This window comes from Bombus affinis, chromosome 6 (assembly GCF_024516045.1).
Source record: "Bombus affinis isolate iyBomAffi1 chromosome 6, iyBomAffi1.2, whole genome shotgun sequence".
Taxonomy (NCBI): Eukaryota; Metazoa; Arthropoda; class Insecta; order Hymenoptera; family Apidae; genus Bombus; species Bombus affinis.
The window spans coordinates 11,296,166-11,310,080 of NC_066349.1; the positions used below are offsets into that span (position 1 = coordinate 11,296,166).

General features: G+C 44.3%; 1 protein-coding gene across 6 annotated transcripts in view; it reads right to left on the reverse strand.

Annotated features, from left to right (window-relative positions):
- The window catches only part of LOC126917434 (protein PALS1), a 129,515-nt gene that overhangs the window by 20,203 nt on the left and 95,397 nt on the right, over positions 1 to 13,915 (reverse strand). For all 6 annotated transcript variants that reach the window (XM_050724270.1, XM_050724269.1, XM_050724272.1 and 3 more), the window contains one exon: positions 1,792 to 1,969. In XM_050724270.1, coding sequence (XP_050580227.1) covers positions 1,792 to 1,969 — 178 coding nt within the window. The remainder of the gene's footprint in view (positions 1 to 1,791; positions 1,970 to 13,915) is intronic.

The window sequence follows — 13,915 nt, forward strand, 5'->3', positions numbered from 1 at the left end:
TTGTAAAACACGACGCGAGCTGCTGTCGGAGTGGCGGAGATGGTCCGAGCACCTGTCAGCGGTTTTAGTGCTACTGTCTGAGCGATTAGAGGTGTTGGTAGCAGAAGCGTGAAGCAACGTACTTTTGCGTGTTTCGTGGTGCACGATAGAGAAGAAGCTATCGAAAAGCAGACTCTTGACTTTGGACCTTACCTTCTTCTCGTGCTTTCTGTCTAACGTACGGGGCGACCTAGCAACTACGTTCTCCGTGGCAGCTATACTCTGATCGCCAGCGGTTGGTAGCGTGACGAAGCTACCAAGGTCGTTCGAGCGAACGCAGGGCGAGGCCACGATGCTCGTAGCGCACGAGTCGCGACTCCCGTCGTCCCCGTGTACCGTCAAACCACCGTTATCCCTGCCGATAGTACCGTTACGTTCGCGTTTCGGCTCGAGGGTGTTGTGCTTGCTGCTTCCGGGCGTCTTGTTCGGCGGAGGATAGACAGGGTGGCACTTGGTCACGGGGACGAAATCGGGCGGACAGTCGACGGCCACCTCGCGGTAGGTTTTACCGCCGACCACCAGAAAGCTACGATCGACGTGCTCGAGATCGGTGGACGCGTCGCTCCTCAGGGTAGAGTAGCCACTGGAGATCTGCTGGTGCCTCTTCTTCTTGGGCCGCTGCCTCGAGGACGAGGAGAGGCTGCTGCCAGATTCGATTCCCAATAGATCGTCGCTCGATCCTGCTCGTATCAGCTCCTCCACGTCCAGACTCCTCGTCTTCGTCTTCAGCTTCGCTCTGTCCTCTTGACGCCTCGGTTTCGACGATTTCACCGATTTGCCGGACGGAGCGCTCGGTTCCGACGACTTGGCCAATTCGCTGCCACGTTGGTGCTGATGTTGATCCTTGCTACGGCCGGGGGACGACACTCTGTCCTGCGGATCACGCGGAATCCTCGGAATCGCGCATTGTTCGTCTATGAGCCTGGTTAGGTCGGACACTTCGTCGGATCTCATCAGCAGGCCCTGTAGATCCTGCAGATCGGCCAGACCGTAGGCAGGATTGTCGAAGGACGTGGCGTCCCTGGCTCGGCCGAACAGAGGCGCTACTTTGATCTCCGGCACCACGGGCCTACACGGCGAGCCGAGATCTATCCTTCTAGCGTCGTACGTGGGCGAATCTTTGCCACGGTTTTTCGCGTGCCTCAACACCAGGCTACTGTCCAACGGAGCGGTGCTGTCCGACCTTCCCGAGGAGCTTCTCGGGCTGGCCGAGTCGTCGCTGCAGGTCTTCAACATGGTCGGATAGTCCTCCTTGGCGAATGGATAATCCTCTTCCACGTCCACGTCAACGCTCGACTCCTTCTGTCCGCTGCTATCCTCGTTCACTCCTTCGTCCTCCTCGTCCTCCTCGAAATCCTTCAGATTCTTCTTCAAGTTCTTCAAGTCCGGCGAACTCAACGCCGACGGACTCCTGTTGTTCCTATATTTGTCCGTGTCCAACGCTTCCTTCGAAGCTTCTCTCTTCTTCTCTTTGCCGCACTCGTCCTCGTCCTCGAGGTTCTCCGATTCGATCTTCAGCTCGATCTTCAGCATCGGCGGCTGACCGTTCGTTCGAACGCACTGCCTACCGCAGGTCGCATCCGTCACGTCCGTGCAATCCACGGCCGACACGATTCTAGCGCGTTCGTCGACTTGGTTGGTGCGTGGTGGCGATTTAAGGGTGTCGTTTTTAAGGTTTAGGGAGAGGTCGAGGTCGCTAGCGCTACGGGGACCACGAATCTCGTTCCGATAATCGGACGAGCGGTTCTTTACCTTGTTGGGGTAGGCCTTCTGTAGAAGGGTGTCGGGTACGTCGACTGGTAGCTCCCGGTGAGGCCCTAGCCCGCCAGGAGCCCACATCTCATCGGGACCCAGCCCTTCCTGCGGCTTCTGCTGCTGCTGCTGTTGCTGCTGCGAGTCCGTCACGCCACTGCCGCTACGCCTTCGGGACCTGTCCGCAACAAAACGATCAGCTTGTTAACGATTTTCGATGCGACCAAACCCTTCCAACGCCTTTTCTTCGGCCTCTCGGCCTTTCTTTTTTCTCCTCTTTTTCTTTTCACGCGACACACGCGTCGCAGACTCTCGTCTCGACCCCGCGCCAGTTCGGCCACGCTGTTGTGTCGTGAATAGAAACGACATATTCAGCGAACCCACTCGCGCCAGTTTCGTGGAACAAAGTGGCACGGCAGCAGCTTCGAGACCCGAGGGTGGTTGACACCGATTTCCAAACGATAGCGATCTTTGTTCTACTAATTTTAGACCTTTGAGCGGCGTACCAACACGTTGAAAAACGAATGACAACTACGAATATCGTTGGCGAATTATCGACCGTTGTATTTTAACACTTTACCGACCGATAGCCGATTAATCGGGTTTTTCTCGCCCGCGCTTACCGACCGATAGCCTATTAATCGGCTTTCTGTCATCGACAATTTTTCTCATTATTTGAGAAGTAATTTGTTATTTAGTACCAAGATACCTTGCTCAGTTGCGTCAGTTGCGTTGCTCCGTAAGCTCCCACAATTTTATACCAATTTGAGAAACTTACAATTCGCCATGAACGAAAAGAATAGTATTGGAGAGTCTAAGCCGAAACAGAGCCAGCGCCAGGAAGAATCCGCGCTTGTGCTGCCGATCGGACGTGCGTATGCTGTTGAACCGGTAGCGGTCGGTAAAGCGTTAAAGCGTCGTCTCTCTGTTCGATGAACTCGGACGCGCGTGGACCACGTTATTTCCAAGCGGAGGATAAATCACGATGTATGTTCTTCTTGCGGGAATTTTGACAAACAATTAAATAAATCGAAATATCTTCTTCTCTTCACGCGTCACAATTTTGTTCGCGCCTATGGCTCGTTATAATCGAGCTTCCTAAAGCTCTCGTCACGCTTATTTTCTTCTTTAGAATCTACCGTCGTGGAAGATAATTTCACCTAACGAGTCGTTTGTTGTCTGAAATTGAATACACGCGTAAATATTTGAATACGTCCAGCGCGTAGCAAATATCCAATTTTCTATTTTCGTTCCTTCAACCACTAAAGTGTCCCAAGCTGCGCCGCTGCTTGTAAAAACGCTGCGAGAAACCAGCTAATAAAAGTAATTTATTTCGAACAAGGTAAAATAAAAAACAAACGAGAAAGATGAAAACAGGGCGTGGATAAAAAAAGAAAAGGTGGAGCAAACTGTGAGCGGGGTAACACTTAAGTAAATATGTTTAGCAACAGCGAAAAATTTGCTGGAACAACGAATTACCGGAGGTTTAATATACAGTGTCTACACGCGATCAAATTACTGGAAAAGCGGTGCATCGATGAACTTTTATGGGAACGCCTGGACGTACGGGACAGGGTTATACGTAAACTACGGAAGAAAGGAATTAACCGACTGAAGATAACGAGTTATCCGAACGCGTTTCTTACGTGTAATCGAGGTTAACTGAAATTACAGCCACTTACCGACGTATAACGATAATTTAAACCTAAGATCCGCACCTTCTCTCCTGCACGCATTCTCCTTAACGATCGAGAAAAACTTTCTTGCTAAACTCTTTCGTCGTAATTAATCATCGTTCCGTTTAAATCGTTCGAGCTCGCGTTCTCTCTAATATCTCCCAAATTTTCTTTCTAATCTCCGTCGATACAGGTATCGACAGATTCGTCATCGGTAAAAGCTTACAAAATTTCTGCTAAGAATTGCAAATTGGTCACTTTGATCGTCCTAGTAATCCTACTATGGTACAATTATCTCGATTAGCCTGGCTAATCGTCAAACAGAGGAGATTAGGTCAGTGTTAACACACACGCACAGATATTTCAGGAGCGCTACTTTCTAATCCATATTCACGTGTTATTATCCTATGAAATCATTTTCTTTTATTTGCGAGCGAATTCTATTCGACGAACAAACGGCCAACTGTCGCGTACGTTCGAATTTGCTTCGAACGACATCTCGGTGAAACGTTGGACGTTCCTTAGAGCAACGACAGCAAATCCATCGTGGAAATATTAAGCAAATAGATAGCAAAGATTAAGCTACTCGAATATCCGTGGAGAATACGACACAATTAACAAGTCACACGCCCCAGGCATAACGTTCACTCGATTAAACTTCACAGCGGATTGTTGCAAATCCGGAGGATGGACGAGCGACGCTTTCTCGCGCGGCGATCCTTTTCCACGCGCAAATATACGTCAGGAGTGGCGTTAAAAGGAGGCGTGCACACCTTTGGAAAAAAGGACGCAACGCGTCGTTATAAAAAGATGAAAACTTGCGGCAGCGCGTGTCGAACCTGCGCCAACAGAATCTCCGTAAAAGTGGAAATTTACGCGACACTGGCCACCGGATAAGGGGAAATCCCCGCTCCTTTTAATTTCACCCCTTATAGTGCACGCGATACCATGATAATTACAAAGTGCACTCGACAAAGTCTACGCGTGTTCCTCGAGTTTCTCGGCCAACCTTTAGACGTATTGACATTTAAAACGGCTGACGCTTCACCCTGACGTCGGAACGCTGCTCGTCCGATTCCAAGCTACGATTACACACACGTCACAACGTGGAATTTCTGTCGCAGCTTTCGCTCCAATCTCCATTCATCGTTTGTCTCGTCCAACTTGCTCTGTTCTCTTCCAAGTTTTTATGGAGGCGGCCGAGCTAAGCGCCACACAATTCGCGATACGAAAGCAAGCGGATAATTCTTCGTACCACGTGCAAACGATCGTCGTAGATCTGCGGTGAAAAGCAGGCGACCGATCGTGAGCCACCGGTGGCTCACGAAAGTGGCTACAGTGGTCCGCGTTTACGCAAACTTCTTTCTTCACCGATGGCGTGTTTCTCGGCCACTATGAACGTTGAAACGCGTCGCGACGCATCGATACCTATACGTTTCATCTGGAATCTGCCTCCGTTTACCTCCGCGTTGCCGATTCTTCTCAGTTTGCCGCGCGTCTTTCAAAATATCTGATTATTTTCCAATTCCCCGTATTTATTCTCTGGTGTGTTGATTATAAAGAATGAAAAATCGAGCAGCGAATATAATGCGTTGGCAACTAAGTCACTGCGGATATTGTCAACGCCACCTAATGACAAAATCCGCAACCACTTAGTTGCCAACCCAATAGAAGGAGGAGACGAAAGACGAGAAAAGTTTGAGAGAAAAGATGTGGTCAAATCGAGGCAGATTTTCTAATTCGGCGATTTATCGAAGAGAATACGAAGTACGGACGAAGCCAGTGATCGTAGAAAATATTTCTCTACGGATTCTGCTTTTTAACACATTGTTGACCGCTCACGAGTTAACGCTTTGACTGCCACGCCGAAATCGCACGTTTCGCCCGCAACTCCACGAGAGTATTTTTATTATTCGAAGCATATAATGGCGAAATAATAATAAATTGATGATGTAAGACAACATTCTTCCCCAATGGACCGTTTATCTTATCGGTGGTCACGGGTGACCACGCTCGAAGATGGTATCCCGCTGGGAGTAGCCATCCACGCGTTATTTAGCAATTAAGTTAGACAAATTTACCAAACGTCCAGCTGGGCAAATTGTAAAGTACAAATTAAATAATAAAAAAAACTTAATTGTCAACCCAATACATTTTATACAGTACAAATAACACGTATAAATATTCTCAGATCCGTTTCACGTTTCACGAATGTAATCCTGATCATCGCGCCACTCCGCGGTGTAAATACAATTTCGAAAAGTTTCTCGTGACGCAGCTATTGAATATCCGTGGGAATTTTCAACGGCCAATGTAAGGCGATCTGTGCGATTATTCGCGAAGAGAATCGAAAGGGAGGAAAAACAAAGTGTCCGGTAAAAAATACGGTCTGCAGTGTCTAGAGGAGGAATTTGAAAGCGACGTTAGAAAATTCACAAGAATGTTCTCCCACCGGTAGCCTGGCATTCATACCTCGGCTATTACCGGTCGAACGAGAGCGGCGTGAATAACGCGTTAGAAATTTCAGCCGAATATCAAGGCGCGAGGTCATTCGATCGGATTCTCGATTGTCCGCCCGTTGCAATTACAACTATCGTGCTTTGACGCCTTTGATTCCTAGTACGCTGCAATTTTCTCTTATTCGACGAACAAAGGGCCCACGGACCTGAACAGCCACTTTTCACCCGTGAACAACCGAGAAATGGTTCGCCTAAACGCGCGTTCATCGCAACGACGATCATCATTGCACTTTATAATTTGTCCAGCTGGACGTTTGTTAAATTTGTCTAACTTAATTGCCAAATAACATGTGGATTATTTGATGGATGTGACTATTTTATTTCTTTAGTGGGATCAGTGGGATGTTTTCTTTTTAGTTTTCGTGATTCACGTTGCTCAATTTTCCACGAGAGGATCGAAACGAGACAAATTTCATAAACTGTCAAATTTTCAACGATCCTAATGATTTGGTTAATCATTCGTAGTGGGAGAAGTGCGCGGGGTTGTAATACGACAGTTTGGAAAAATGAAGCCATACCACGGTGTGGTGCATTGCATGGTACACGGTGTGGAAATTATTTAAAATATATCAAATTCCTGAACGTGTTCGTGTGTTATGGATTCTGCAATCTCTATCTCAACCATCTTATCGGCTCTGCAATTAGGCGTGCCACGTACGGTGAGGAAACTGGCGCTTTTATATTTCGCACAGAGTATTACGCGTTTGTCAGTTTAATCGCAAGCTTGAATTTCGTAAAATTGCAGAATCTACATGGGAGAGTCAACGGCGGAGAAAAACGTCGAGCGAATCCTTGGAATTTCCTTTCGTAGCTACGATGCAAAAGAACGGTATTCGACGATGTAAGTTGATCGGAAAAGACGGCGAATAAAACGTTGCGTTGACGTAACGTGCCACCTTAATGGATTAAGCTGCGTTCACACTGAAACAGCGAGAAACTTTCTATCGATGTTGCACGTTTCTCGAAAAAATTGTCCATTCTTCGCCGATGTTTCTCCGTGTTTCTTCGCGTTTCTGTTGCCAGTGACAAACGTCTCTTCTGTTGTCTGTTCTCGTAAAAATAAAAGAGAACGCGAAGAAACACGCGGCATCGCGTCGCGACAGAAACAAACGTTTCTTCGCTGTGCACGGAGTTTGTCGATCGTTTCACAACGCATTTGCGTATGGACAACTCGATGGCAGGAACAAACGTCGCTTCGAAACCGAGACGAATAGCGAACGTTCCTCCGATTAAGTCGCTTCAACGTGGACTAAACGTTGATATTTGTTGGGTAGCGTTAGGAACATGCGGCGACAACAGGAAGATCCTCGTCGTTGCTGGAGCGAAGACGTATCGTTAAAAGCACAGTCTGGTGCCTTTTTTTCAATTCGGACGCTGTATTTGATCGCTTTGCTTCTTTCCAGAGCTCCTTGTCGTTTATTAGCGACTTTTCCTGTTTTCACGGCCCGAGACCGATAAAATTTCGCGTCTGCTCTCGGAACTTTGCTCGTTTATTTTCGACGAGAAAGAAAACGAGCAGAGTACGTAGTTTGTTCAACGTCCTCCAATTTCCTGCCTTTGAAGAAACTCCGTGAAACCTCTGCGCTCCTATCGCATCTTCCACGAGGAATAAAATTCTTTCTTTTCTTTTAGTTTACCATTTAAATCTCGTTATCCTCCGTGCAATTTTACAAGCTTCGACTTCTAGGCTTGTTGACCTTTCGCGCTTAGATATCAAGCGAAGCGCTCAACGACGCAAGTTGCGATTATTACGTCGACTACAAAGGAATATCGTTTAACTATCAAAGTAGAAAAACGTGGACGTTGTATCGTTTGACATTTCCTGCAACCACTTTCGAGCAACCTGCTCGAAGATCGAGTCCGTCGCAAGCCAAACGAATCACATTCCACTTTGCCAATTTCATCTTTTATTAATCTCTGAATTGCGCGGAATCTGTCAAGGTCGCGCCTAACGTAGGGCGCGTTAAACGCGTTAGGCGCAAGCCGGGTTGCGCTCTTTACGGGGCCGCATCCTATTGGGCTGGAAACTAAGTGATTGCGGATTTGTCAATGCCATCTAATGACAAAATCCGCAACCACTTAGTTTCCAACTTAACCGCAAAATTTAATCAGGCCTCGTAAACGATTACGCCCAAGGCCAGCAAAAGTACAAACGCGTTGCTGACTCGGTTACACGTAGAACAATTATCGAAGGGCAGATTGCAAAGTTTCCGGCATCGCCGCTGCGACCTGCTTTATTCGTAACTGTTATTGTCATTCGACAAACTTTTCAGTCCGCCCTCGTGTATGAAGAAAAGTTTTCTACGCGGCGGAAGTGTTCGAGTACTTTCGTGAACCGTCGTACCAACGAATTCGAGGAACACGATATCGCGAGCCGTACGATTGAACGCGAACGTCTTTCTATATTTTTCTTTTTTCTTCTTTCTTTTTCTTTCCTTTAGCGTGGATCCAGTTACAAGGGCAAAGGAAGGGGGCGAAGAACAAGAGGTGCGACGATATTATGTACCGCGGCTCGTACCTAAGTGGCGACCACGTGAATTCACAGGCTGTACCGAGGTTGAACCAAGACAATACCAGCAGGACAAAAGCGATAGAAAACGCGCACGCAATGCCGCGGTGAGCCATGTGCGCGGCCGTCGAACGTAAACGAGTTCACGTGCTTTCTCTGTGCCTCTTTTCAAACGATCGTTTCAGGGAACGCCCGCGACGTTGTTCTCCTTCCTCCTTAAGACCATTCTATATAGATCTGATGTTCCGATGCATCGAACCGACGAATCCATTCAGTTCGCACAATTAACCTTCGTATGGATGACTAGGTATTTATCGCTAGTTGCTGTAAAAAGTATCGCAGAATCACCGATCCGAGCATCGTCTCGCTCCTTCTTAACCATTTTAGGTCTAATCTTCGTCTATTCGTTCCAATGAACAATCGTTCAAATAGGAACGAATAGACAAAGATTTTAGTTCGTTCAAATAACTCTTGTTTGGGCAATTACATATTTACTCGTAGTTCCTTTAGTAATTTTTTATTTTCTTGTTAACATATTGCAAAATCATCGACCCGAGCAACGCTTGTTCCTCAATTTCGCTCGGTAACTATTTTAGATCTAGTCGCTCATTAGATCAAGTAGATAAAGGTTTAGTTTATGTAGTTAATTTTCGTTTGGAGAACTAGGTATTTATTTCTAGTTCCTTTAGTAATTTTTTTGTATTTTTGTGCAAATATCGCGGAACCATCGGTCCGAGAATCATCTTGTTCCTTCTTAACTATTCCGGACCTTAATTTTCATGAAATCAAGTAGATAAAGATCTAGTTCATGCACTTGGCCCCTGATCGACTAACTAGCTATCTACTTCTAATTTTTTTATTAGTTAATTTAATTCCGATTGATTTCGACTTGGTTTTCGTTAGATCACTCCGACTGAAAAGTGGAGCTACTTTCCATATAAAATATAGTCGATTGCCAAGCCACAAAGGCGTAGGATGTCGCCACCGTTACAAACATAACCTATAAAACAAGACCAAAAGCGAATAAAAATAAGAAGGCAAATGAGAAACATCGCTCGACTTAAGACTTTTCCTGCATAGCGATTCATCGCGTTGCATCGTAGTGTATCGTGTTACGATCGACCAAGGACGCTATAAGGAGCAAGGAACAACGCTTGAAGGACTATGATCGAGCGTGGTACACAGAACGACAAAAAGATAAAACGTATTGAGTGACACATAACGTGGTGTATGTACAGAGAGTGTGTATTACGTGCATCTATCTCTACGTGACTACTCCGACGATAGGAAACTCGACCAGCCTCTCTCTCTCTCTCTCGTTTTCTCTCTTTCTTTCTTTCTCTCTCTCTCTCTCTCTCTCTCTCCAGTCCCGTCTAAAGCAAGAAAACACGATATCTAGGCTAGTAGTCGGTGGACTACGCTTTTAATAGGGATTTACTCTTAAAAGGGAACACAACGAGCACAGTCTAATCGATTTGACGGGGTACTTCTAGGAAAAATGGCCGAGACCGGCAAAACGACCTCCAACACAGCGTTCCTCTTTTATTTTTCCTAGTCGTCAACGCCATTTTCGTTTCGCGCCTTTTTCACGAGCTGCTTTTTCCCCCTTCGTTCAGAGAAACTGCTCCTCTTTCCTTAACCCGTTTATTTCGTTCCGAAAACAGAAGTACACGCGCATTCGTACTCTCTGTTTGAGTGCTATTCCTTTTCTCGCTTTCCATCTGTATACGTACGTGTATATATAGGTATATATGGTGTATACAGGGTGACCTATAATTATCAAGCGTGATTTTGTTCGGAGAAACTTTTATCGGAGTTGTTGGTTCGATGAGCTTGACAAGTTCGTGCCGATTTTGAGTTGGACAGTAGTTTGAAAAGTAGTAGTTATTTTTAACGTAACAGATATATTATATTAAAATTCGGAATTTTAAATTCTACGATAGCGTAGTTTGAAAAATAAGTATTACTTTTAACGTAATGTTTATGTAATTTACAATTACCACTCTGTCATTAGTATAATCTGCAAGGCACCGCAAGATAGCGTGCTTCTATGAATATTCAAACTTCCTGAATATTCAAATAAAGAAAGCTACGTGTTTTGGAGAATTAAATGAGCGCAATGTGTGCGTCGCTTTACGAGCCATTCGGAAAACACATTGACAATAAACTGCGTAAACTGAAAATTTCAAAAAGATGATGACGTTTATAAACATTTTTTATTTTGCTAGAAAAGTTAGAAATCCTGTCATCTCGTAATTTGTTTTTGGATAATTTACTCCTCGATCGTTTGACTTGCGAGAGACGAATATAGCAACGAATTAACCTAATGTTCATCTCGTAAGACATAAACACGGTCATCTCGCAAGTCTCGCAAGAATACAGAAATTCTACAAGCGATTTCAAAGAAAATCGGCACGATCTTGTCGAAAGTTTCCGTAGAGGAAGCTCGAAGAAAATGGTTAATCCCAGGAATGTTAAGCGACCTTTCGATGATTCTCAAAAGCGGCAGGTTCGTCTTGGAAAATACCCGGCAGACCTTTTATCCCAAAAGAGATACGGTTCTCGTCTAGGACCGTTCCACGAAGTACCCCGTTGTCTGAGAGGTTCAGAAAGCTGGACAGACCTAATCGCATTGCGCCTCTTGAGCACTCGAACTCTCTTCGGTCGTCTTCTTCTTGCTAGGAATTCGCTAAAATCGTTCCATCTTGCTTTACGACTCCGCTGCGACACTTCTGACCTAACCTCTACGGGAATGCTAGACGACTCCATTCCACTCGGAACCAGATACTCTGCTCTTGGAATTCTACGTCTCGAAATCGCTTTCGTTCAACGAAATCCCCTAAAATCCTCTAAAATCGATAAGACGCCGATTATTAACGCCATGACGCGACCTGTCACGCTACACTAGCGCCACGTCGACTAAACCGCTAACTATTAGCTCGCGATCATACTTAACATTCATCTGTTTGTGCGTTTTCTCCGCTTGTTCGTTAATCGTACTTTCTTCTCAAACAAAACGTTATTGAATTTTCGTTAAAGACGCGCATAGCAAAAATCGTATTTCTTTGATTTTTCACGTGAAAGTTACGTTTGAAACTAACCGATTTTCATAAATGCAGAATGAGATATCTGCAGTGTAATCGACGGTATTTTATTGTTATATCGTTATATATTTCTATTAGCATTATTTTCATGTTATGATAAAGAAATGTATATCTTTCATTTACGATTATCATTCATGTGATTCTATACGTATTATCATCTTAGTTTATGCGATCATTATCATATTTAACGTTTATAGCCAAACTTATTTTTCTGAACGTGATAGTATATCTTTTACTATAGTTTATTATTTGCTATTCGATGCAACTCGTCTCTGTTTATAAAAATGTATTGACCCATCGTATCAAGAAATCATTGCTTCAAAGAATATTTTAATTTCAGAATAACGCAATTTCTTCATTCAAGAAAATAACACAAAATGATGATATATCATTTATAATATAAGTCATTCGGAAGTTACATCGATCATCTTTAAAATTGCCAGGTAGAGAAAATCGATGGCGTAATAAACGTTGTTCTTTTAAGTATATTTTGGAATTTCTCCTAACTTTACCTAACCTAATCTTACCTTACCTATGTCACTAAGTCTGTGACGAATAAATTCATGGAAGTAGACCGTTTCTCGAGAATTGGATATCAATCGTGCATCTGGATAACGAAATTCAGAAAAACGAAACTGATCGGTTCGACCTTCTGAAAGACTGGCGATAATAAATACGATACTCGAATATTCTCAAACGTATCTCCGCGTAAGACGACTTCGGTCTCGTTCTAAGCATTTCAATTGAATCTACCATCATCGTAAACTATTGTTATTTGTTTATTTAGAGGTAGGATCACAACAGCTAATAATTTATTCTTCGGATAAATCTACCATACCGTTCTGAGCTAAACAATCTTTATTGTATCTTTTTACATGGACTGGGTAAAAGAAAAAGAATATCTTAAACCTATCGATTAAACCTATCGATTATATCTAGAATTATCTTCTAGTTACTATTTATTGTAACTAGCGTATCTGCATATAGATGGCGAGCGCGAACTCACTTTGTCATTTTCAACATAAACAGTAACTGATCGTCCTCAAACAACGAACGTTATTTTCCAGCGATCACGCGTAACGAAGAAAATGAACGGAATTACCGGTCGTCGTAGCATTAACTCGACGTAGAATTTATTTAATCTCGGCATCGAAACCACTTAAAGATCGGAAGAAACTCGACGCTGGGATAACAGTGGCGAGCCAATCTTCTGCGAAATCTTCCATACACGTAACTACGCTGTTACGATGTTTGCAACGCTTTTCCTGTTTACGAGTATGCTCGTTCCATAACCAGACGGAGAAACGAGAGGCATTCGATCCTCGAAGAAACGAACCGAGCTGTTCGCGTGCATCGAAACGCGGTGGGGAAGTTTGCTCGACGTGGGAAGCTTCGCAGCGAGGAATTCCAACCGCCATTGAAAAATCAGAATGGCAAACGTCATCGGTCGAACGCGTTGCATTCAGCCACGTTTCCACACGATCGGTGAATTGCGCCCCTGGCTTCCATCATGAAGACAGCCAGGTAAGAAACTGCGAACACAGCCAGGTAACCAGAGCTGTGGAAAGCGAAATGCAGCGTCCAAAATTTCCACTAAGCGACTGTATCTTTTAGAAAAAAATTTTACGATCGCGCCATTCGAACGACAAAAGCTTATTTACGACGCTATTTTTAAGAAAATCGAACCGAACAAAATTAAAATAAACCGAAAGAAACATATACTTCGGGTTTAACAACGAAAGCAATTTATTTAAACAGTTTATTTGAAAAGGCGAAAAAACGTAATTTAGCGGAAGACAAAGTACGAAATCTCTGCGTGAAGATGCACGTTCATTTTGAATAAATGAAATTAAAATTCACGATAATTTCTTCGCTGCTTTCGTACCGACAGTTTCGTACAATTGCCATTTTTTTCAAGTTACGCCAAACATTCGCCTTGGCGTTGATAAATTTTCTAACGTTTTCTCGTCGACGGACTCTCGTTTATCGCGTTTGATAATTCACTGATGTAATTATATCGCTCGCAACTGACCTACGCTGTTCTTCCAATCGTTGGCCGATGTTTTTCTACGAGATTCGAATCCAGACAACGATTTTAGTCAGGTTAAAATCAATTATCATCCTTCTCGTTGCAAATGGTATTAAAACTGTCTTTAGATATATGTTGCTTGCCTGGCTTGTCATCTTGTCATCATCAACTTGTTTGTCATCAGATCGAGACTGAACATTGAACTTGGCAAATGATCGTAAGATTTTACGAAGAGATACAGTGACTTTGTGGAAATTTCGTGGCGATCCTCCTGCCGATTCCTTTGC